Source organism: Scyliorhinus canicula, chromosome 1 (genome assembly GCF_902713615.1).
Source record: "Scyliorhinus canicula chromosome 1, sScyCan1.1, whole genome shotgun sequence".
NCBI lineage: Eukaryota > Metazoa > Chordata > Chondrichthyes > Carcharhiniformes > Scyliorhinidae > Scyliorhinus > Scyliorhinus canicula.
In genome coordinates, this window is record NC_052146.1 from 73,040,804 (window position 1) to 73,063,948 (window position 23,145).

The 23,145-nt window shown below is 48.1% G+C and overlaps 2 protein-coding genes across 2 annotated transcripts in view; both read right to left on the reverse strand.

Annotated features, from left to right (window-relative positions):
- The window catches only part of rab35b (RAB35, member RAS oncogene family b), a 63,192-nt gene extending 62,095 nt beyond the window's left edge, over positions 1 to 1,097 (reverse strand). Inside the window, exon 1 of the mRNA XM_038793211.1 lies at positions 874 to 1,097. Within this exon, the coding sequence (XP_038649139.1) occupies positions 874 to 925 (52 nt within the window). The 5' untranslated portion in view covers positions 926 to 1,097. The remainder of the gene's footprint in view (positions 1 to 873) is intronic.
- Positions 1,098 to 14,123: 13,026 nt separating this feature from the next.
- The window catches only part of gcn1 (GCN1 activator of EIF2AK4), a 175,491-nt gene continuing 166,469 nt past the window's right edge, over positions 14,124 to 23,145 (reverse strand). The window contains exons 56-58 of the mRNA XM_038793220.1: positions 23,020 to 23,127; positions 18,027 to 18,245; positions 14,124 to 14,551 (exon numbers count right to left, since the gene is read on the reverse strand). Coding sequence (XP_038649148.1) covers positions 14,426 to 14,551; positions 18,027 to 18,245; positions 23,020 to 23,127 — 453 coding nt within the window. The 3' untranslated portion in view covers positions 14,124 to 14,425. The remainder of the gene's footprint in view (positions 14,552 to 18,026; positions 18,246 to 23,019; positions 23,128 to 23,145) is intronic.

The following is a 23,145-nucleotide window of genomic DNA, read 5'->3' on the forward strand; positions in this document are numbered from 1 at the left end:
CCTCTCCTCTCCCAGCCCCCCCCCTCTCCTCTCCTCTCCCAGCCCCCCCCTCTCCTCTCCCTTGCCCAGCCCCCCCCCTCCTCTCCCTTGCCCAGCCCCCCCTCCTCTCCCTTGCCCAGCCCCCCCTCCTCTCCCTTGCCCAGCCCCCCCTCTCTCCCTTGCCCAGCCCCCCCTCCTCTCCCTTGCCCAGCCCCCCCTCCTCTCCCTTGCCCAGCCCCCCCCTCCCCCCTGCCCCCCCCCCCTCCTCTCCCTTGCCCAGCCCCCCCCCCCTCCTCTCCCTTGCCCAGCCCCCCCCCCTCCTCTCCCTTGCCCAGCCCCCCCCTCCTCTCCCTTGCCCAGCCCCCCCCTCCTCTCCCTTGCCAGCCCCCCCCTCCTCTCCCTTGCCCAGCCCCCCTCCTCTCCTCTCCCAGCCCCCCCCTCTCCTCTCCTCTCCCAGCCCCCCCCCCCCTCTCCTCTCCCTTGCCCAGCCCCCCCCCTCCTCTCCCTTGCCCAGCCCCCCCCCCCCCTCCTCTCCCTTGCCCAGCCCCCCCTCCTCTCCCTTGCCCAGCCCCCCCTCCTCTCCCTTGCCCAGCCCCCCCCTCCTCTCCCTTGCCCAGCCCCCCCCCCCCCCTCCTCTCCCAGCCTCTCACATTTACTCTCCTATTGGCTGTCCCTCTGTCCGGGTATTTACACTCTAATCCCAGCTCCGATTTGCTTCCCACAAGCCGTCCTCTGACAGGGTAGAATGGAGGCCCTGACTGTCTGCCCTCGGCCTGACTGCCTCTGGCTCCCCTTCCGCAGTCTCTGCCGACGCTGGTGTCGGGGCCTTGGTCTTGGCCTGTTTCCTGCCCCCGCCCCGGTTCCAATGCTGGTGTTTCCCCGGCTGCTACTCACCGCTGTCCCCGATGATAAGCAGCTTGAAGAGGTGGTCGTAATCCCTGGCCATGGCGGCAGCAGCACTGAGCAGGGGCAGCTCGGCTCAGTCTCTCAGTGGCGGCGCCGCTTCCTCCGACTGTTTGTGCAGGGCGGCTGCGACTATCCGGCTCCGCTCGGTTCTTTCCGGAATCACTCGGCTCAGAGCGCCCCTGCCGCCTGCCTTCCGGAAATAGCTTCGGCCTCCTGAACGTCGGCTCTTTCCGGAGACGTCAGCCCCGACCCCACCCCGCTGGAGTTCGGCTCTTTCCGGAAACATCAGCCCCGCCCCTTCCCGCTGGTGTTCGTCTCTTTCCGGAGACGCTCAGCCCCGGCCCCCGAGAGTTCCGCTCTTTCCGGAGACTCTCAATCGCGGCCCCCTACAGTTCGGGTCTTTCCGGAGACGCCCGCCATCTTGGGCTTGGTTGTTTCCGGCAACGCTGGGCCTTTTCCTGTCAGGGCTGGGGGCAGCTGGTGGAGATAATTCAATTATTGTCGGACATGATGGTTCTTGACATCGAGCAAATATCTTCATCAGGGAAACAACAACTATTGAGGGTAGGGTTTAAAGTTACTCTCTCTGGGCTGACCATCTCCAAAGATCAAGAGATGCAGACTTCATAGAATCATAACATTTACAGTGCAGGAGGCTATTCCGCCCATCGAGTCTGCACCGGCCCTTGGAAAGAGCACCCTTAAATCCACACTTCCAACCTAACCTATTTGGACACTAAGGGCACTTTAGCATTGCCAATCCACCTAACCTGCACAGCTTTGATCTTCATAGAATCATTGAATAGTTCCAACACAGAAGGCTCAAGAAATTATATTTATAATGCTTCGTTCCTGATTTCAGCTTCTTAATGGGTTGTTCATCAGAGGCCCTAGAGTTCACACCAGCACTGCTTTGTTCTGCCGTAGACTCTCTTGAGAATCTCCCTCCAGCAGATTCAGTTGTGAGATCCTGGCCTGTTGTGTCACTGGCCCTCTCCTCCTTATCACAATCTAATTCATCTTCAGTTCATCACACACTCCTGTTGCTTGTTTGCGGCAGCACCAAAATGGAAGACTCTCGCCTTCATGATTTTGGTGCCAAAGCACAGATCGCGGGACAGCACTGTACATACTGGGCCCACAACCTGCTCTCTACTGCCACTTCCGGTGGGAAGACTCTGCCATTTTCAAAAAGAAATTTGGCCTCGGTACAGCGCGCTGACATCAGGAGACAATACTGGGACAGGCGCTGACATCAAGAGGTGACACTGGGCCTGCACACTGCTGGATCCGCCTGAGGAGGCACGCATGCGGAAGTCATTCTCTTTTTTATTTAAACAGCACAAGGAGCCCACGAGTTTGAGTTGTGAAGACCGATAACTTATCGTACACCATTATAGTGGGTTGCGAGTTTGAAAAATCCTGACTTAAACCATCGCCTCAAGTAGCACAATCCAGATCATAACCACTTTGCATAAAAATAAACTTTTCTGCATGGCACTTTTGGTTCTTTTTTCATTTACTCAATCAATGTTCTTGGGCTGTCCACCACTGGGGAGAGCAAATCTTTCAATCTTTGCTTCTCCAAGGAGAACTCCATCTATTCACTTAACTATAAAGTCCCTCATCCCTGGAATCATTCTCCATAGAACCCAGACAATGCAGAAAGAGGCTATTCAGCCCATCGAGTCTGCATCAACTCTCTAGGTACACTCCCTAGCCCCATAACCCCACCTAACCCGCACATATTTGAGGGGGCCGATTTAGTTCAGTTGGCTGTACAGCTGGTTCATGATGCAGAGCGAGACCAACAGCACAGGTTAAATTCCTCCATAGGCTGAGGCCATTCATGAAAGCCTGACTTCTCAACCTTGCTCCTCGCCTGAGGTGTGGTGAATCATCACCAATCAGCTCTCCCCCTCACAGGGGAAAGCAGCCTATGGTCATCTGGGACTCTGGCAACTTTTACATCCTTGGACACTAAGGGGAAATTTTTGCATGGCCAATCCACCTAACCTGCACATCTTTAGACTGGGAGGACCCGGAGGAAACACACAGACATGGGATAACATGAAAACTCCACACAAGGCTGGAATTAAGTCCGGTCTCTGGCGCTGTGAGGTAGTAGTGTTAACCGTGCCACCCTATTTCTTTTCCTCCACATTTTTCTAAAACCATTTTGTCGTGTGGTGCTCCAAATTGAAGACAATGCCCCAACTGATGACAAACTAGTGTTTTATTAAGGATCACCATAATGTTCTTCGTTTTGGCTTTATAAAGCCCAGGACAAATCACTCTCTCAACTTTCAATGCTGTCTTTGATGATTTGTATGCATATATCCCCAGGTCTCTCTGTTCCTTAGAATTGCATCCCTCAATAAAAATTGCCTCTCCAGGGCAGCACGGTGGCCTAGTGGTTAGCACAGCTGCCTCACGGCACTGAGGTCCCAGGTTCGATCCCGGCTCTGGGTCACTGTCCGTGTGGAGTTTGCACATTCTCCCCGTGTCTGCGTGGGTTTCGCCCCCACAACCCAAAAATGTGCAGAGTAGGTGGATTGGCCATGCTAAATTGCCCCTTAATTGGAAAAAATAATTGGGTAATCTAAATTTAAAAAAAAAATTGCCTCTCCTTGTTCTTCCGACCAAAATGTATAATTTCACACTTCTCTGCATGAAATTTTATCTACCAGTTTACCCATTCCAGCAGCTTCTCTATGTCCTATTGAAATATATCACTCCTCCACAGTTCACAACACCTTTAAATTTTGTGTTATCTAAAACATTTGAAATTATGCTCTGTACACCCCAAGTCATTAATAAAGAAAAGCAATGGTCTTAGTACTGACTCCTGGGGAATCCCATACCTTCCTTCAGAAAAAAACTGTCCATCAGTACTCTTGGTTTCCTGTCACTCAGCCAACTTGGTAACTATGCTGCCGCAATCCCTTTAATTCCAGGAGCTTCAATTTTGTTGACAAGCAAATGCCTTTTGGAAGTACATCAATCGGAATCAAGATAGTGGGCAGCTGGTTTAACCATTCACTGCCAGATCTTGCAGGATCACATTAAGAACTATTGGATCCTGCTTTCCCTGTAACTCAAAGATAACCCCAGTTTCTTTTCTTTACTTTAAATTACACAATTAAACCCCTCACCCCTATCTCCCCCCCCCCCCCCCCCCCCCCCCGCCAATCTTGTTTATCCAATCCTAGCTGGACAATTATATGCAATAGCTTCTCCTGCACCATTTGCTCTGGTGTTTCCACCACACCCCCATCCAAGGATCCATTTCTGGTGGTCTCTATTTTTCAGTTACACGTTGCCCCTTGGCAACAGCATTCAAAATTACAGCAACAGCTTCTACATATACACTGACGAAACCCAGCTTTAAGAAATAAAGATGACCACTAAACATCTCAAAGGGCTTTACAGCAATGAAGCACATTTGAAGTGTACTTTCTCAGCCGTCTCCAAATCATTGCCCGTCTGATGGATTAGCAGAAATTTCCTCTCAACTAAATATTGGCTAACCGCAGCTATTGTCTTAATGCCCCCACCATAAACTCTGCCCTCTAGCCACCATCTCCATCCTCTCAGTGCTTTCCAAAATTTTTTTCCCCCGGGGCCCACTTTCACCAACTGGTTAACCTTCGGGACCCTTGCCGGCTGACCTTTGCGACCGAGGCCAGCCGATCTTCGCGACCCACCACTGTTTCTTACCTTTAATGCAACAGTGAGCCTTCTTGATCCTTAAAATCACACTTGCTTTGTCATTTAATGTTACATTTCTGCTAAGGATGTCAACTGACAATTTAAGTTCTTGCTGCATTTTTCAAAAAAAATCAAAACACTTGTCCTTGAATGTGCCGTGCGTTTGAAGTTTTGAGGGTTTTAAATTTTCATTTCCCGGTACATCCTTGCATATAACACAAATGGGCTTTGCATCCTGATTTGTAGCAAAATTAACAAAGCCACACCTCAATAAATCATTTTTATACTTTATTTCTGATTTCTGTTCTGTTTTTTTATTTGTTGGGTGTTCACCAGAATCCCTGGAGCTCTGCAAACAGCTCAGACCAGCGCTGCTTTGTCCTGCCGTGGACTCTCCAGAGCTCTCTCCTACAGATTCCGGCCTGTTTGTGTCTCTGGCCCTCTCTCCCTTATTACGAACTGACCATCTTCAATTCTTCACACAGTCCTATTGCTGGCAAAGCACGGACGTACAGGCCGCGTGATGTCTCACTCAGAGGCTTCTTCGACAGCATCTTCCAAATCTAGTTTGGTCAAAGGTATCAGGCACATGAGAACACCAACATCTGCAAGTTTGAGCCCAAGAATCACACACTATCCAGACTTCAAAATATTTCACCATTCCTTCACAGAATTTATAGTGCAGAAGGAGTCCATTCGTTCCATCAAGTCTACACCAGCCCTCGGAAAGAGCACCCTACTTAAGCCCACACCTCCACCCCATCCCAGCCCAGCCCAGCCCAGAAACCCCACCCAACCTTTTGGACACTCAGGGCAATTTAGCATGGCCAAATCACCTAACCTTTGGACTGTGGGAGGAAACCCACGCAGATACGGGGGGGGGGGGGGGGGGGAAGAACGTGCAGACTCCGCACAGATAGTTTCCAAAGCCGGGAATCGAACCTGGGACCTTGGAGCTCTGATGTCACAGTGATAACCACTGTGCTACCATGCAGCCCCATGGTGGAAATTTGTGTGTGAAGTTGTATGAAAGAAATAAAGGTGTTTTGTGGACAAGCAGAACTCTTGTCTCCTTTACAGCAACCCGGAAGTTTAAACACAGGTGAACCCCTCCTCTGACCCCCGCAAACAAACCTGACCTTCTCCAACCACAGGAATTCTGCCAGGTCACTTACCCACACCCCCGCCTTCGGCAGCTGCGAGCCCCACCAACACAACAAAATCCACCTGCCAGCTGTCAGGGAGGCAAAGGCCAATATATCGGCCTCTCTCCCCACCTGGACTCCTGACATAACAAATATTGTCACCACTGGACTCGGAGCCACCCCCCCAGTCTCAGACATAACATCCGAGAACCCCTGCCAGAACCCTACTGGGAATCCTTCTGACCCCAGGGCCTTTCCTGCTTGCATCGCACCCTAGCCGTCCATCACTTCCCTCAACCCAATCGGAGTCTCCAACCACTGCACCCTCTCCTCCTCCACCTTCGGAAACTCCAACCCACCCAGGAACCGTCTCACACCCTCCTTCCCGGTCGGAGGCTCTGACTCATAGTTTTCTATAGAAGGCCAATATCTTTTATCATCTGGTATACCTCAATTTGATCTCATCTTCAATCGACTTACGGAGATCGGCAGACACAACAGCCATTGCTTCTCAAACTCTGTAAGGATTTAGAGGGGGGGGGGGTGAAGATGGAGTTTCCTTTTATTCATTCAAGAGATGGTGGTGGTGCTGGCATTGGCCAGCATTTAAAAGATGCCGGTAAACATCTCACCCGTTAGTGGAGTGGCAATAGTAAAATAAAACCATAATTTTTGCATAACTGTACGCAACAATTAACAGAACAAAGAGAAAAAAAATGTTAACCGTATGTACAAAGAAAGGAACAAAACAACGTAACGATTATCCCCCCCCACCCGGGATGCTGCTGCTTCTGACCTACTGCTCTCCTAGAAAGTCGAGGAACGGCTGCCACCTCCGAGAGAACCCTGCCATGGAACCTCTTAAGGCAAACTTTATTTTCTTCAGCTTGAGAAACCCAGCCATGTCACCAGCCCAGGTCTCCACACTCGGGGACTTCGAGTCCGTCCACATTAAATGGATCCGTTTCCGGGCTACCAGGGAGGCAAAGGCCAGAACGTCGGCCTCTTTCGCTTCCTGAACTCCCGGATGGTCTGACACACCATAGATCGCTATCTCTGGACTCGGCACCACCCGCGTGCCTAAGATCTTGACATTGCCTCAGCCAATCCCTGCCAGAATCCCTTAAGAGCCAGGCATGCCCAGAACATAGGGACGTGATCTGCAGGGCTTCCCGCACACCTCGCACATTCATCCTCAACCCCAAAGAGCTTGCTCATCCTGGTTGCCATCATGTGTGCCCAGTGGACCACCTTAAACTGGATTAAGCTAAGCCTGGAACACGATGAGGAGGAATTGACCCTGTTTAGAGCATCCGCCCACAGGCCCGCATCCAACTCCCCACCGAGCTCCTCCTCCCATTTTCCCTTAAGTTCCTCCGCCTCCTGAAGTTCCTGGTAGATGTCCGACACCTTCCCCTCCCCTACCCAGATGCCGGAGACCACCCTATCCTGTATCCTGCGTGGGGGTAGCAGCGGAAATGATACCACCTGTTTTTTCAGAAAGGCGCATACCTGAAGGTATCTGAAAGCTTTTCCAGGGGGCAAACTGAATTTCTCCTCCAGCGTTTTCAGGCTGGGGAAGGTCCCGTCTATGAACAGGTCCCCCATCCTGTTAATGCCTGCCCTATGCCAGCTTTGAAACCCTACATCTATCCTGCCCGGGACAAATCTGAGATAGTTGCATATCGGGGTCCAGACTGAGGCTCCCTCCAGCCCCCTGTGCCTTCTCCACTGATCCCAGATCTTTAATGCCACCACCACCACCGGACTAGAGGAATAGCGGGCCGGCAAGTGCTCCCAGGCTGGTACCTTTACATGAGGCCGCCTCTAACCACTCCCACATCAGCCCCTCCCCCAATACCCATTTCCTAACCATGGCTGTTAGCCGCCCAATAGTAGCTGCAAAAGTTCGGCAGCCCCCCCCCCCCCGACTGCGCTCCAGGTACAGTCTCTTTACTCGTGGGGTCTTATTTGCCCATACGAATCCCAAGGTGATCTTGTTCACCCGCTTAAAGGACTTAGGGATGAAGATGGGAAGGCACTGGAAGACGAACAGAAATCTGGGAGGACCATCATCTTAACGGTCTGCTCCTGCCCCGCTAAGGATAACGGGAGCATGTCCCACCTTTTGAAGCCCCCCCCTCCATCTGCTCTACCAGCCGAGATAGATTAAGCTTGTGGAGGGCATCCCACTATCGAGCCACCTGTATCCCTAGGTACCGAAAGCTCTTTTCGACCAATTTCAGCGGAAGCTCTCCCAGTCCCTTTTCCTGCCCCTGAGCTTGGATCACGAACATCTCGCTTTTCTTCTCGTTTAGTTTGTACCCTGAGAAATTGCCAAAGTCCCTCAGAATCTGCATGACCTCCCCCACCCCCTCTAGTGGGTCTGAAATATACAGGAGCAGATCATCTGCACAAAGCTCCTCCCCGCCCCCCCCCCCCCCCCCGAACCAACCCCTGCCATTTCTTTGAAGTCCGCAGCGCTATAGCCAGCGGCTTTATCGCAAGGGCGAATAATAACAGGGAGAGGGGGCACCCTGCCTTGTCCTCCGGTGGAGCCTAAAGTATTCCGACCTCACCCTGTTTGTGCACACACTTGCCACTGGGGCCTGGTAGAGTAGCTGGACCCAACTTATGAACTCCTCACCGAATCCGAACCTTCTTAGCGCTTCCTACAGGTACTACCATTCCAGCCGGTCAAAGGCTTTCTCCGCGTCTATTGCCGTCACCACATCTGCCTCCCCTCCCTCTAAGGGCTTTGCAGTATCTTGTACGTTTCAATAGGATCTCCTCTCATCCCTCTAAACTCCAACAGAGTCCTCAAACATTCCTCATACGACAAGTTCTTCATTCCAGGGATCATTCTTGTGAACCTCCTCTGGACCCTTTCCAACGCCAGCACATTCTTCCTTAGATATGGCACCCACTTACACGTGCTAAACTTGGGATCATCCAAAACTCTGCAGCCTGTGTCCTAACTCGCATCAAGTCCCAGTCAACCATTACTGTTCTTGCTGACTTACATTAGTTCCCAATTAAACAATACCTTAATTCACCCTTTTACTTAAATGTCTCCAAGCCATGACCATATTTTTGTAATCTCCTCTCGCCATATTAGGTATCTGGACACTTGCATTCTCTTACCATCCCGATTTTATTAAATATTTCTTTACTCTACTTTTTCACATTTTCTCCCAAATTTACACCCACCAACAATAAACAATAATCAGTACCAAATATGTCAATCCACATATCAATAACAATCCCATCCTCCCACCAAACCCCAAACATTCGCCCACATGTGGTTAGCATAAATGCTTCACAGCTCCAGGGTCCCAGGTTCGATTCCCGGCTGGGTCACTGTCTGTGTGGAGTCTGCACGTCCTCCCCGTGTGCGTGGGTTTCCTCCGGGTGCTCCGGTTTCCTCCCACAGTCCAAAGATGTGCGGGTTAGGTGGATTGGCCATGCTAAATTGCCCGTAGCGTCCTAATAAAAGTAAGGTTAAGGGGGGGGGTTGTTGGGTTACGGGTATAGGGTGGATACGTGGGTTTGAGTAGGGTGATCATGGCTCGGCACAACATTGAGGGCCGAAGGGCCTGTTCTGTGCTGTACTGTTCTATGTTCTATATGTTCACATAAACAGATGACAAAAAGGAATCACCCAAAGCCACCATTAACACACATCGCCCCCCCTTCCCTCCCAACTAATGTTCAATGTTATCCAGTTCTTGAAAGTGCATAATGAATAATGTCCATGAATTGTAGAGCCCCTCCATCCTTCCCCTCAGTTCAAAATTAACCTTCTCAAGTGTCAAGAATTCCAAAGGTTCCCCCGCCACGTCAGGGCACAAGGTGGAGAGGCTGCTCTCCAACCGAGCAGGATCTGCCTTCGGGCGATCAACGAGGCGAAGGCTACATCTGTCTCCGCACCCGTTTCCAACCCTGGCTGGTCCAACACCCCGAATATGGCCACCTGGGGGCCCGGGTCCAGTTTCATGTGAACCACTTTAGAAATTACCCGAAAAACCTCCTTCCAGTAATCCTCTAGCTCTGGACAGGACCAAAATATATGAACGTTGCCTTCTCCTATTCCAAAATAGTCCTATAAACCGCTGACACTACTACCCCCTTCTCCAGTCCCCGTCGTCAGCATCTCCTCTAGCAATGTGGAGGCCAGCTCCACCGGGAAGCTCTTTATCTCCTTTCTGGCAAAATTTCAAACCTGCATGTATCTAAACATTTCCCCCTGTTCCAGCCCATACTTCGCTTCCAGTTCCTTCAGCCCTGCAAACCGACCCCTAAGAAACAAATCTTTTTGTGTCTTAATCCCATTCTCCTCCCATTTCTGAAAATTTCCATCCCACCTGCCTGGCTCAAATCTGTGGTTCCCCCGAATCGGCATTTCCCTTGACCCTGCCCCCACCCCGAAGTAGGAAAAACTGCCTCCAAATTCTCAATGAAGCTATTATTACCAGACTCCCTGAATACTTCCTCGGGGCTATCGGGAGCGACGCTGTTGCTAGTGCTTTCAATTCCGACCCCCTACACAAACTCTCCTCCATTCTGACCCACTGGGAATCAACCCTTCTGACCCAGCCCCGCACCTTCTCCACATTCGCCGCCCAGTAGTAATACATCATGTTCGGGAGACCCTTCCCCTCTGTAGCAGAACTTTTCTAACTCTGGCTTCCTTCCCTCCCCATATGAATGACGCAATCCTTCCCTCAATCTCTCTGAAAAAAGCCTTTGGCAGGAAAATCAGCAGGCATTGAAAAATAAACAAAAATTGCGGCAACACGTTCATTTTAACCACCTGTACCTGACCCGCCAGTGACAGTGGGAGACCATCCCACCTCGCCAGATCAGCTTTCACTCTCCCCACCAAACCAGAAATGTTGTACCTGCGGAACCCCCCCCCCCCCCCCCCCCCACTCCCGGGCAACCTGCACCCCCAGGTACCTAAAGTGAGTCTCTGCCCTACGGAATGCCAGCCCCCCCACCCCTAGCCGAGACACCACAAAATACTCATTCTTGTCTAAATTTAGTTTGTACCCAGAGAAAAACCCAAACACTCGAAGCAGTTCCAATATTCCCCCTATCGACACACTCGGTTCCGACACGTGTAACAACAAATCATCGGCATACAAGGACACCCTTTGCGGCGAACAGCGATTCTCCCCAGGCCGATGGGCCGAGTTCCCAGGCCTTTACGGCCGTTTTCACGAACACAAACACACCTGCTCTCACCGTTCGTGAAAACGGCCGCAAAGTGCCGTCCCGGACAACCATGGCACCAATTGGCACGGCCGCACCACAGCCGTGCCAAGGGTGGCATGGGCCTGCGATTGGTGGGCACCGATCGCGGGCAGCGGGTCCAATACCCACGCACTACTTGTTCCTCCGCCGCCCCGCAGGATCAGTCCACGGGGCTTCTGAGGGGCATGACGGCCTGCGCATGCGCGGGTTTGACGCATATGTGTGATGACGTCATCCGTGCATGCGCGGCTGACGTCATCGTGCGCGTCAGCCGCCGTGACACTTGGCGCGCGGGCTTAGCGACGGTCGCTAAGCCGCGATGCCGTGCTTCACGGGGCCCTGCTGCTAGCTCCGCCTGGGGGGGGGGGGGGGGGGGGAGAGAATCGGGTCCCGGGAGGGGGCGCGGAGGCTGCCGTGAAACACGGCCAGTTTCACGGCAGCCTTTACGACTCTCCGCATTTGTGGAGAATCGCGCCCATAGCATTTATACATTTTCCAGCTCCCCAATCACAGTTCCCAGTCTCTCTCCCAGCTCTGCTCCTCACGTCTGTCCCAAACCTTCTGCCTCACGAACGCCACAGCCGCCTCCGCTGTCTCGAAATAAAAGTCTTTGGCATCATACGTCACCCTCAGCTTTGCTGGGTATACCATACCAAATCGCACCCCCTTTTTGTACAGTGCCGCCTTCACTCGCCCGAAAGCCGCTTGTCTTTTTGCCAACTCCTGGTAGATCCAAACTCCAGCACCATCCCACTGCACCTCGCGCTTCTGCTTCGCCCAGCTTAACACCTTCTCCTTCATGCAATACTTATGGAAGCAGATAATTACTGCTCTTGGCGGCTCATTCACTTTGGGCTTTGGCCTTAATGACCAATGAGCTCGGTCCAGCTCGTACTGGAAGGGGTTCTCACCCTCCCCCATCAGCTCCGTCAACTTCTTAGCGAAGTACTTTGTTGGCCTTGGACCTTCTGACCCTTCGGACAAGCCCACAATTCTCAAGATTGTGCCGCCTCGAGCGGTTCTCCAAGTCCTCGAGCTTTGCTCGGAGTTCTCTGTTGACCTCCACCACCCTCCGCAGCTCGTCCCCCATCGAGGTGAACTGGTCGCTGTGCTGCGACATGGCCTCCGCCACTTCCTTCATCTTCTCGCCCTGCTGTCTCATCTCGGCCGATGTCTTTGCCACAGCTACTCTCACCGGGGCAATTGCCTCCTCCACCAATGACTTCAATGCGACCGCCATCTCCTTCCTCAAAGCCTCCATGTGTCTCGCAAACTGCTTTTCCAGCTCCACAGCCATCACCTCGGTCACCTTCTCCACCGTTATGTAGTACGGCCCCACCATGCGGTCCGGCCTCCGCCATCGTCAGCACCGTTGCTTGTCCTCTCATTCAACGGCGAGCCCACGTTTCCTCCCTTCCTCGACGCTGCTTTTCGCATCCTTTAACGGCTTACTATTTTTCCTTTTTCTCACCCTCCCTTCCTTCTTCAATCTCAAATTTCTTTAAAACTTCCTTCTCTTCTTTTTTGTACACCTCCAGAATTTCCCTGGGACCGGGCTTCAGTCTATTTTACCACATTCTAGGCGGGAGCCATCTGATGTGGGACATCTCACCTATATCACGCCCTGGCTTTGGGCCTGCAGCCTCAGCTTGGCTCCGCCCCCGCTGCTCCTTTAAAGTTTTCAGGAGAGAGAACATTTTTTTTTTCTTTCCGTGCTCTTTGAGCCCTTCGGCTTTCAGGTTGTTCCTTTGGGAACAAAGTCGCGATCCCCGCTCCTCCTCCACGTGCAGCCGCCCTGCCGGGACCAGTCTCTCCTCCCCGCCCTGCCAATCCTCCGGCTCCGTGAAACAGAGCTTTGATGCTTTAACTGGGCGAGGGAGGCAGGGCCGACCTCGGAGAGGTTTAATTTTTTTTTTTTTTAAATCAGCGGGGAACCCCCCCGAAAAAGACCGCAATATCGCGGACCGGCGGGAGCTTCTCCTGAACGCGGCCGCTCCGCTCGCGAACGCCACTGGAAGTCCCTACTAGCCTGATTTTACTTGTTTGACCTTTGGCGGCTATGTCCTCAGCTGCTATTGCCTTAGGCTCTGGAATTTGCTCTCTAAACCTTATCACCTCTCAATATCTCTCCTCCTTTAAGACACACCTTGACCAAGATTTTAATCTACTCTAATATTTTCGGTTGGATTGGTGCCACATATCATTTGATAATAGCGTGGGAATATTTCTATGTTCCATATTTACAAGTTGTTCTTTGTAATTTTTCTTGAGTTATATTTTGAAAGGCAATGATAACATTTGAAAACTTCTTTCCCAAGGTTGAAAAATGGAGTAGAATCCATGATAGTGTAGATCATGTCCATGGTCTGGATATACAACTGCTGCAAATGATAATTTTGTCATTTATTGAAGTAAACATAATAATTGCTTTGTTTGATTCTTGAAGAAACAACCTGATTTTCACCAAAGAAGATCAGATGAGATGGCTGCTGGTTTTTAAAAGATCTGGTCATCTTACAATATACAGGTCGGGGGCAGTGGAATTCTGTAAGCAACATTCACTCGGGATTGTGGCAGTTTTTTGCTGCTGGCGATTGATCACCTGGATAATCGGGGCTATAAAGAAGTTGGGAGAAGAGTGCATGGCCTTTAGGCAGTCCACTCTATTTGGACAAACAATGGATTCAAAAACAGTCAGAGCAGCCTGTCCATTATCAATAGTTAGACTGTCAGCAGTTTAGCACTGACACTTTACCCCTTTAGGATTTGGAAAATACATAGTAAATATCCTAAGTATCCTAAGCAATGTTCAGCTATGGGAAGTTCTAGTCACTAAAAATGGGCCGTGCTAACTGAGGATTCAATTTCAAGAGTCTTAGTTTGCTCACTAGGCCTGCAGTCAAGGTCTTTACACAAACGACCGACGACATTGATCATGTCACCTAGGCTTATTACTACATTGGTTGGCCACAAAGCTGCAGTTGGGACATATCCCATGGATTAGATTTTCTTTGCTGACTGAAGACTAATGCTTGGTGTCTGCGTGTATGCGTGCAAAAATAAGCTGAAGTGATCCCAGAACAGAGATCATTCATAAACCACAAAGGAAGTAGAGTATACAAAAACTGTTTTGAGTCAAAGTTTTATTGAACGATTACTTTTTGAAGGCCTGTAGATTTTGTCACTCTGTCTCTTTATATCTAGGTTCCTCGCACTACCATTAATGCTGGCAACCCTTTTGTCATGACACCACAAACCTCGATTCATGTTTCACATAAACCAAGTGCAGCAATACTAAAACACAGGATCATGTTCAATTCCAACAGCCTGCCATAACGGTGACTGCACTTTGAAACAAAATTAGAAGTTAAAACTTTTTGCATAAAGGTGGTGCAGCAAAAAAACCCAAAAAATCAAATTCTTCAATGTCATGTCAGAATGGTGTCGTCGACCTGTTCTGTTGAATCCGCCTGTCCGGCAAGTTTCTTCAAAGATCGTCGATAGCTTTCAGCCAATAGATCCAGACTGGCAGTATCAAGAATTTTAGAAACATTCTAGATCAAAAGAAAAAAAAGGTATGTTTTTTCTTTCTGTTTTAAGTATGTGAATCCAAGATCTACCTTCTCATAGAAACATTTTCAAAATCAATCAGTAATTTATTTCAAAACCAAATGAACATCCATAGGATCCCAACAGTGAAGGAGGCCATTCGGTCCATCAAGTCTGCATCAGCCCTCTAAAGGGGTACTCTACATAGTCCCACTCCCCCCCCCACCCAATCCCCATAACCCAACTTAACCTGCGCCTTTTTATCATGGCCAATCCACTAACCTACATATCTTCGGACTGTGGGTGGAAACCGAAGAACCAGGAGGAGACCCACGTAGGCATGGGAAGAGCGTGCAAACTCCACAGAGACAGTAAGCCAAGGCCGGAATTGAACCGGAGTCCCTGGCGTTGAGGCAACAATGCTAATGCAACACTGTGCCACATCAAAACGTTAAAAAGAGAGGGAGGCATATATACCCTGCCCATCATCAGAACATTAGATGTTTCCTCAGTTATTAAAATAGCTTTTTAAAAAAATTGCTTCCACATTTCCACAGTGGTCATGAAGTCTCCACTTGGCTACTGAACGTGACCACGTTCAAAAGGGAGGGTACCTCAGCTCTTGGCAAGTGAAGCAGCCGTGATTGAAGGAAACAATAAGGAGCTTAAACACAAAATAAAAGGATGTTCCACAAAGCTGTGCTGCCACAAAGAGTAGCAAAAACCAGGTAAGACAGCAACTTTATTTTCATATGGAAAAGTTAAATTGCATCTAGAAAAACCACTATTGTAGGTGGTTCAGAGAATCATAGAAAAACATTGCAGCACAGAAGGAGGCCATTCAGCCAATCTTGTCCATGCCAGCCCGAGGACACCGAGGCGCTCTTTCTAATCCCATTTTCCTGCACCTGGTCCATAGTCCTGTAGCTTAGAGCACTTAAGGTGCAGGTCCTTTTTAAAAAGAATTTAGGATCTCTGCCTCCACTACCAACTTGGCAGCGAATTCTAGACGCCCACTATCCTCTGTGTAAAAAAAGTTCTTCCTCTCGTGCCCTCTACATCTTCTGCCTCTTTTCTTGAATTAATGTCCCCTGGTTCTAGAATTCTCCACCAAGGGAAACAATTTTACCCTGTCCACTCTTATTGCTTCCCCTCATAATTTTGTACACCTCAATTAAGTCCCCTCATCTTTGTTCAAGAAAAATAACCCCAAGCGATCTAATCTCTCCTCGTAGCTACACCTTTCTAGCCCTGGCAACAGTTCATGTTCTATCTCAATCATTATAAAATCATACAGAAAAGGAATACCTGGCACTAGGAATTTATGTGGAAGCCAGTTTGGAGTTCAGCAGCAGCATGCTCTCAGATTTTGTGTGTGAGAGAAACAAAGAAGATAGGAGCAGGAGAAGGCCATACAGCCCTTCGAGCCTGCTCCACCATTTGTCACGATCATGGCTGATCGTCCAACTCAATAGCCTATTTCTGCTTTCTCCCTATTACCCTTAATCCTAATCGCAGCAAGCGCCATATCTAGCCGCCTCTTGAATGTATTCAATGTCTTTGCCTCAACTGCCTCCTGTGGTAATGAATTCCACAGGCTCACCACTCTTAGGGTGAATAAATGTCTCCTCACCTCTGTCCTAAATGGTCTTCCCCGAATCCTCAAGACTGAGACTCCTAGTTCTGGACACATGCTCCATGCATCCACCCTACCTAGTCCTGTTAGAATTTTGTAAATCTCTATGAGATCCTCCCTCATTCATCTGAACTCCAGCGAAAACAATCCTAACCTAATCAATCTCTCCTCCTACGTCAGTCCCACCATAACAGAACAGGTACTTGCCATCTTGCAGATACCGAGAAAGCCAATCATTTAACATGGGCATACGATAAACAGAGGACCCAATTTACCATGACAATTCTTGAAGGAATGCAATTAAATACCCTGATTAAAGATGTGTCGGACAGCTAAAATGTCATCATGCTGTTTCATGAAAGTGCCCACTTTTGTCCAAAAGAAGATTAAAATTTCAGTCAGGAATAGTTTCATTTTTCCGGTGCTTACCGTGAACCCAGAAACCATTGCGTGCTCAGCAGCTAAACAAACTGCTCGTGGAATGAGCCAAATTACAGTAATAACCGCCTGAACTCAGAATTGGATGGTAGATCTTGATCAGGTAAATACTATAGATAACTTCCCAAGGGACTGTATTCATTATCTTGCAACCAATAATTTCCACTTGATGTTGTAGGATTTGAATACAAAAGCTTTCCTCAGGTATTCAAGATATGAGTGTGACATTGTCTAGTAATGCACCCTCCCTCCAATTCAAGCTCTGGTGCCCAGTGGAGCATATTGAGTTCATCACAAAATAAAGGCTTTCGTTGTATCATATCTAAATTGATAATTAATACTGAAATTCAATAAGTTGGAGAATCAGTCAGCCCCCGGATGAGTTACCAGAACTGGTACGTGTATATATATATATATATGTGTTGTGAACTCATTCCAAGGCTGTGAATGGCATGAGAACAAACCTGTGCAGAAAATTTCCTACCTGGCATAATGAGGAACTGTTCAATGTTATGGGACAATTAATTGGATCCTTGCAACAAGTACTCCCAATATTCATTTAGTTGAAATTTAGTGGGTATTGTAGCATAGTGGTTATGTTACTGGACTCGTTATCCAGAAGCATGGACTAATGATTCAGAGATAGGAGTTCAAATCCCATTTCTCAGCTGGGAAATTTCAATTGTTTTAATTAAATAAATTTGGGATAAAAAGCAATTAACAGCAACGGTGACTATGAAACTGTCAGATTGTTGTAAAAACCCACCGAGTATCCTTTAGGAAATTTGCTATCCTTACCTGGTGTGGCTCTGGACTTTTAATCATGCTCCCTCAGAATGCCACTCATTTGTATTCAAGACTGATCACCAAAGGCAACTGAGCATGAGCAACAAATGCTGGTCTTGCCAGGAACATCCACATCACACTAATGAGTAAAAAGGAAGTTTTGCTAATCTTATTTTAACTTCTGCTTGCGTTTCAGCGCAAGACAATCCTGAAGATTTTGGAGAATTGGAGAGCAATATCGTGAAGTCTTTTTTCCTGGCTTCCGAGTCCCTCTTCCATGTTTTTGGCACTAATCTGATTCACATGCCTGTCCAGCCAACTGGGCTCCCACGGAGTCCAAGCTGTTCTGATAACATACACATTTAAGTGCTTATTAAAATGTAGAGCTATGGTAGTGATACTGGAGGCTCCAATTTATTTCAATCACCCATGGTTGACCTGAATCTCTCCAGCTCTTACCGCTTGCCATAGGTACATAGTAGAAGGATTTACAAGTTGGTACTCAACCGATTCTCAATGAATAAATTAGAGTCATTTCTATTTAGGAGGTCAAAGCAATGACCCCCATCTAAAATACTACTTACAAAGGGGTGAAAAATCATTTAGTACATTCCACATACCTGATACAGTTCTTCTCCTTCCCTTAACCGGAGCAGGTTGACAATGGCCTGTTCGCTGTACGCTCGCACACTGGTGTTTTTGTCTTTTGTATTGTCAAGCAAGGCTTTCAGGATAGGTTTGATTGTCTGGGGGTCAAGTGGATTCAAAGTGTCTTTATTCACTAACCAGATCATTTTCTCCGCTACCAACTTCACATCACTCGATGAATTCTGCAAATTCTGTAGACGAGAGGGTCAAGTATAGATAAATAGACCAATAAATAAACAGAAACAACTTATTTTAAACTACCTTGGGTGCTCCCCAAGGATCTATCTTTAGCCTTCTATTTCTCACCCACATGCTGCCCCTCGGTGACAGCATTCAGAAACACAGCTTCCAGTTTCCACATTGTATACCAACAACACCATACCTCACCACCAACTCTCACGATTTCTCCACTGTCTCAAAATTGTCACACTGCTTGTCCAGTAACAGATAAGCTTTCCTCAGCAAAATATTGGGAAGGCATAAGCCATTGTCTTTGGTTGCTGCCATAATTCTCATTCCTTGGCAACTGCCTGAGCCTGAACCAGATTGTTAGCAACCATGACGTGTTATTTGACTCCAAGGTGAACTTCCGACCACATAACTACCTCATCACTAACACTGCCCTTTCCCACCTCAATAGTATGGTCCAAAGTTACCCCTACCTCAGCTCATCTGCTGCTAAACCCCTCATTCATGCCGCCATTGCCTCTGGACTTGACTAATCCAATGCACTCCTGGCTGGCTCACAGGTTTCACTTTTGCGTAAACTTAATGTTTTCCCCTTTTGTGTTAACTCACATGAAGTTCCATTCAGCCATCACCTTTGCGTTTGCTGACCGACATTGATTCCCAGTTAGGAAATACCTTGCTTTTAAAATTCTCATCCATGATTTCAAATCCCATCTCTGACATCATCTCTCCCTATCTTTAATCTCCTCAGTTCCCAAACTCTCGCATCTTTGATCCCCCAAACCTGGCTTCCAAAGTGGTTGCTGCTTGAAGGTACTACGACCAGGCGATCTACTGTCATGGTATGTCACGCTTGTTTACTTGCACCTGCTGAGCATCCCCAATTTAATTGTTCCACCATTGGTGGTCATGCCTTCAGCAGCCAAGGCCAAACCCATCTGTCTCTGTACCTCTTCCTTCCTTATGATCTTTAAAACTTACCTTTTGGACCATTAATTGGTTATCTACCTTATTCTCATCCTATGCCACTTGTCAAATGTTGAGAAACAACGCTTCCCTGAAACAGCCACTTTAAAGGCACTATATAAATGCAAATTATTGTTCAAACACAGACAGGTACGATGCGAGCCTGAGGAGATTTTGCCTCAGTTGTTTTCCCCATTCTTCACCCATTGAACCTTGACGCACAAATACCATCACTGCTACCAGTTACTTTGGTTTCACATATCACTAATTAAATCCAACTTCCATACTTCTTTTCACAGGCAGTGGAACACATTATCTGGTCCCAGTTCTTGCCCTCTGAATTTACTTTCACTTCCTTTCTGCTCCAAGTTTATTCCCTTCTACCAACACTTGGTCTTGATCCTCAATAAACAATACACAAATCCCTTTAATTTTGCATTTCATATTTTATAAAATAGGGTCCGTTAAGCCACAGGATCAAAAGACGTGATGTATGATAATTGCTGAGGCATTAAGAACTTCTATAGCCAACACATACTTTATGCTACGACAAGAAATAAACATCAACATATTTAAAATATTTCCAAGTCATGGAAAGCCTATTAAAAATATGATTCAAATTCTTCACTAATCTGTTGGAAAATCATGGAACTAAATGATTTGACAAGAGATAGGAGCAGGAATAGCCATTCAGCCCATTGAGCCTGCTCTGCCATTCTGTACAATCATAGAACATAGAACAGTACAGCACAGAACAGGCCCTTCGGCCCTCAATGTTGTGCTGAGCCCCCCCCCCTTAACAACCCCCCCCCTTAACCTTACTTTTTTTTTTATTAGGACACTACGGGCAATTTAGCATGGCCAATCCACCTAACCCGCACATCTTTGGACTGTGGGAGGAAACCGGAGCACCCGGAGGAAACCCACGCACACAGGGGGAGGACGTGCAGACTCCACACAGACAGTGACCCAGCCGGGAATCGAACCTAGGACCCTGGAGCTGTGAAGCATTTATGCTAACCACCATGCTACCCTACTGCCCAAATCATGGCTGATCATGGCTGATCGTGGATTTCAACTCCACATTCCTGGCTGATCCCTTGATTCTGAGGGAGATCAAAAGTTTTCAGACTTAATATATTTAATGATGGAGCAGTCACAACCCACCAGAGTAGAGAATTCCAAAGATTTACAACCCTTTGAGCGAATAAATTTCTCCTGATCCCAGACCTTGCTGATTGTCCCCTGAGCCCGTGTTCTAGATTTCCCATCTCGCTGTCTAACCTGACAATCTCTTCAGAGTCTTGTATGTTTTAATAAGACCACCTCTCAGTCTTCAAAACTCCAGAGAGTATCGACCCAATTTACTCAGCTTCCCATCATAGGACAACCCTCTCAACCCAGGCACCAATCACGTGAATCTTCGCTGCACTATCTCCGATGCAGTCATATCCTTCCTTAAATAAGGAGGACAAAATTGCTTGCAGTATTTCAGGTGTGGTTTCACCAAAGTTTTGTACAAATGTAGCATGATTGTACTCCAATCCCCTTGCAATAAAGGCCATCAACATTTACAAGTTGAACACTTTTTAAAAAAAGTCTGCGTTTCTATTCTTATGGCCGAAGTGAATGAACTCAAACTTCCCCACATTACACTCCATCTGCCACCTTGTTGCCCACTCACTTAACCTGCAAATCTCTTTGCACCCTCACTCTATCCTTCTCACAGCATATCTTTCAACCTAGTAATGTCAGCAAACACAGATACATTACCCTCTGTCATTAATATAGATCAGCGGTGGACAGCCCGAGACCTATCCTTATTTGTCACCACAACTCCATAAACCCTCATCTTGCCCATTAACCTTTTCTGTGGCACCTGATTGAATGCTTTTGGAATTCTAGATATACCAGATCTACTCATTCCCCTTTATTTACCCTACTAGTTACATCCGCAAAAAACTCAAATAAATTTGTCGAACACCATTTTGCTTTCGTAAAACCATGTTGATTTTGCCTGATCATACCATGATTTTTTTCAGTGCACTGTTAAGACTTGCTTCATAATAGGGCAGCACGGTGGCACAGTGGTTAGCATTGCTGCCTACGGCGCTGAGGACCAGGGTTCGAATCCCGGCCCTGGGTCACTGTCCATGTGGAGTTTGCACATTCTCCCCGTGTCTGCGTGGGTTTCACCCCCACAACCCAAAGATGTGCAGGGTAGGTGGATTGGCCACGCTAAATTGCCCCTTAATTGGAAAAAATAATTGGGTACTCTAAATTTATAAAAAAAAAAAGACTTGCTTCATAATAGTTTCCGACATTTTCCCAACGACTGATTTCATGCTAACTGACCTGTCGTACCATACATAAAAAGGTCCGGTGTGGGGGTGAAAGAGCAAGATCAAGGTCTCTGGTGGAAATTTGAAACACATAGATTTTAATCATCCAGCTCAATGTGTCAATGTCAAAAGCTGTACTCAAATACTTTCATAGATATTATAGAATCATAGAATTTACAGTGCAGGGGGCCATTCGGCCCATCGAGTCTGCACCGGCTCTTGGAAAGAGCACCCCACTGTAGCCACCTGGGGTGGCCACTGCCCAACACAAAATGGAAGATTGCAAGGAATGCAGGGAAAATGGACATGTTGTAAAGCAAGCAGCTTGCAAAGCGATTGTATATTGGGACGACTGCAGAAACCAGTTTTGACTGTTGCAGAAACCAGACAGCACTGTGAAAAGAAACCAGTTAACATACTAATGAGGCGATACCGGGCGATCCCCAGATACAATGGAAACAAGTTAAACACAGATCGATACATTCTATGGAAGGCCAGACCCTTTGGCGCCAGAGAAGCCCAAAACAATAAGTCCCAAGAACCGCCCCAGTGACTGAGGAACTGCCCCATGATTGGGGGGTTCAAACATATTGATTGGGAAGAGACCCAATCGATTCCAAGCAGGTAAAGGAGTCCGCCCAAAGGGGCACGGATCCCCAGGGACCTATAAAAGAAAGGTCCCACACATGGTTCAGTCTCCTGCTCCAGCCTTCGGATAGCAGCCACCAACAAGTAAGTGCCTCCCAACGACCGCTACCAGAGATAGGCACTCCTGACCCCTTTTTAATTGATACCAACCTGAAGTCTGCAGACCAGAGCAGAGCAAGAGGCCTTGTTCCCTGACCCAGCAGTTCCTTCGAGATAGGTATTAGTTATTTAGCGGTAGGAATAAGTTTAATCCTTTTAGCGTGTGCATGGGTAGTTATTATAATTGTGTTATAAAAAACTCAGTTGTTTGGACTTACTAATTGGTGTACGGTTTTATTGCTTTGAACTTCACCTTGAAGCTTGTGGCGGTGTCTTACCGGCACCTGGCGACTCCAGAGCTTAGAACAGAAACAGAGCCAAATTGAGTGTTCAGCACACTCACCCAGAACAACCAAGGTCAACACCTCCACTCTATCCCCATAACCCAGTAACCCCACCCAACACTAAGGGCAATTTATCATGGCCAATCCACCTAACTTGCACATCTTTGGACTGTGGGAGGAAACCTGAGCACCCGGAGGAAACCCCGCACACACGGGGAGGATGTGCAGACTCCGCACAGACAGTGACCCAAGCTGGAATCGAACCTAGGACCCTGGAGATGTGAAGCAATTGTGCTATCCATAATGCTACCGTGCTGCCCTACTTTGCTACTTGCTTGTTCCCATTCCAGTTCATGTGAAATTGCTCCTGCTAAGTCCAATCATTACAGTAATCCTGCACAGTAATATTCTATCCGACTGGGTCTGTTTGGCCTTACCTTCACCAGCAATGTGATAAGTTTTGGAGATACTGCCCCACCCTCGGCCTGTACTTGGTGTTTCATCAGGAAACCCATGGCCCGGATTCCACTTGTAGTGATGGGAATCTACAGTACAAAAAGAGG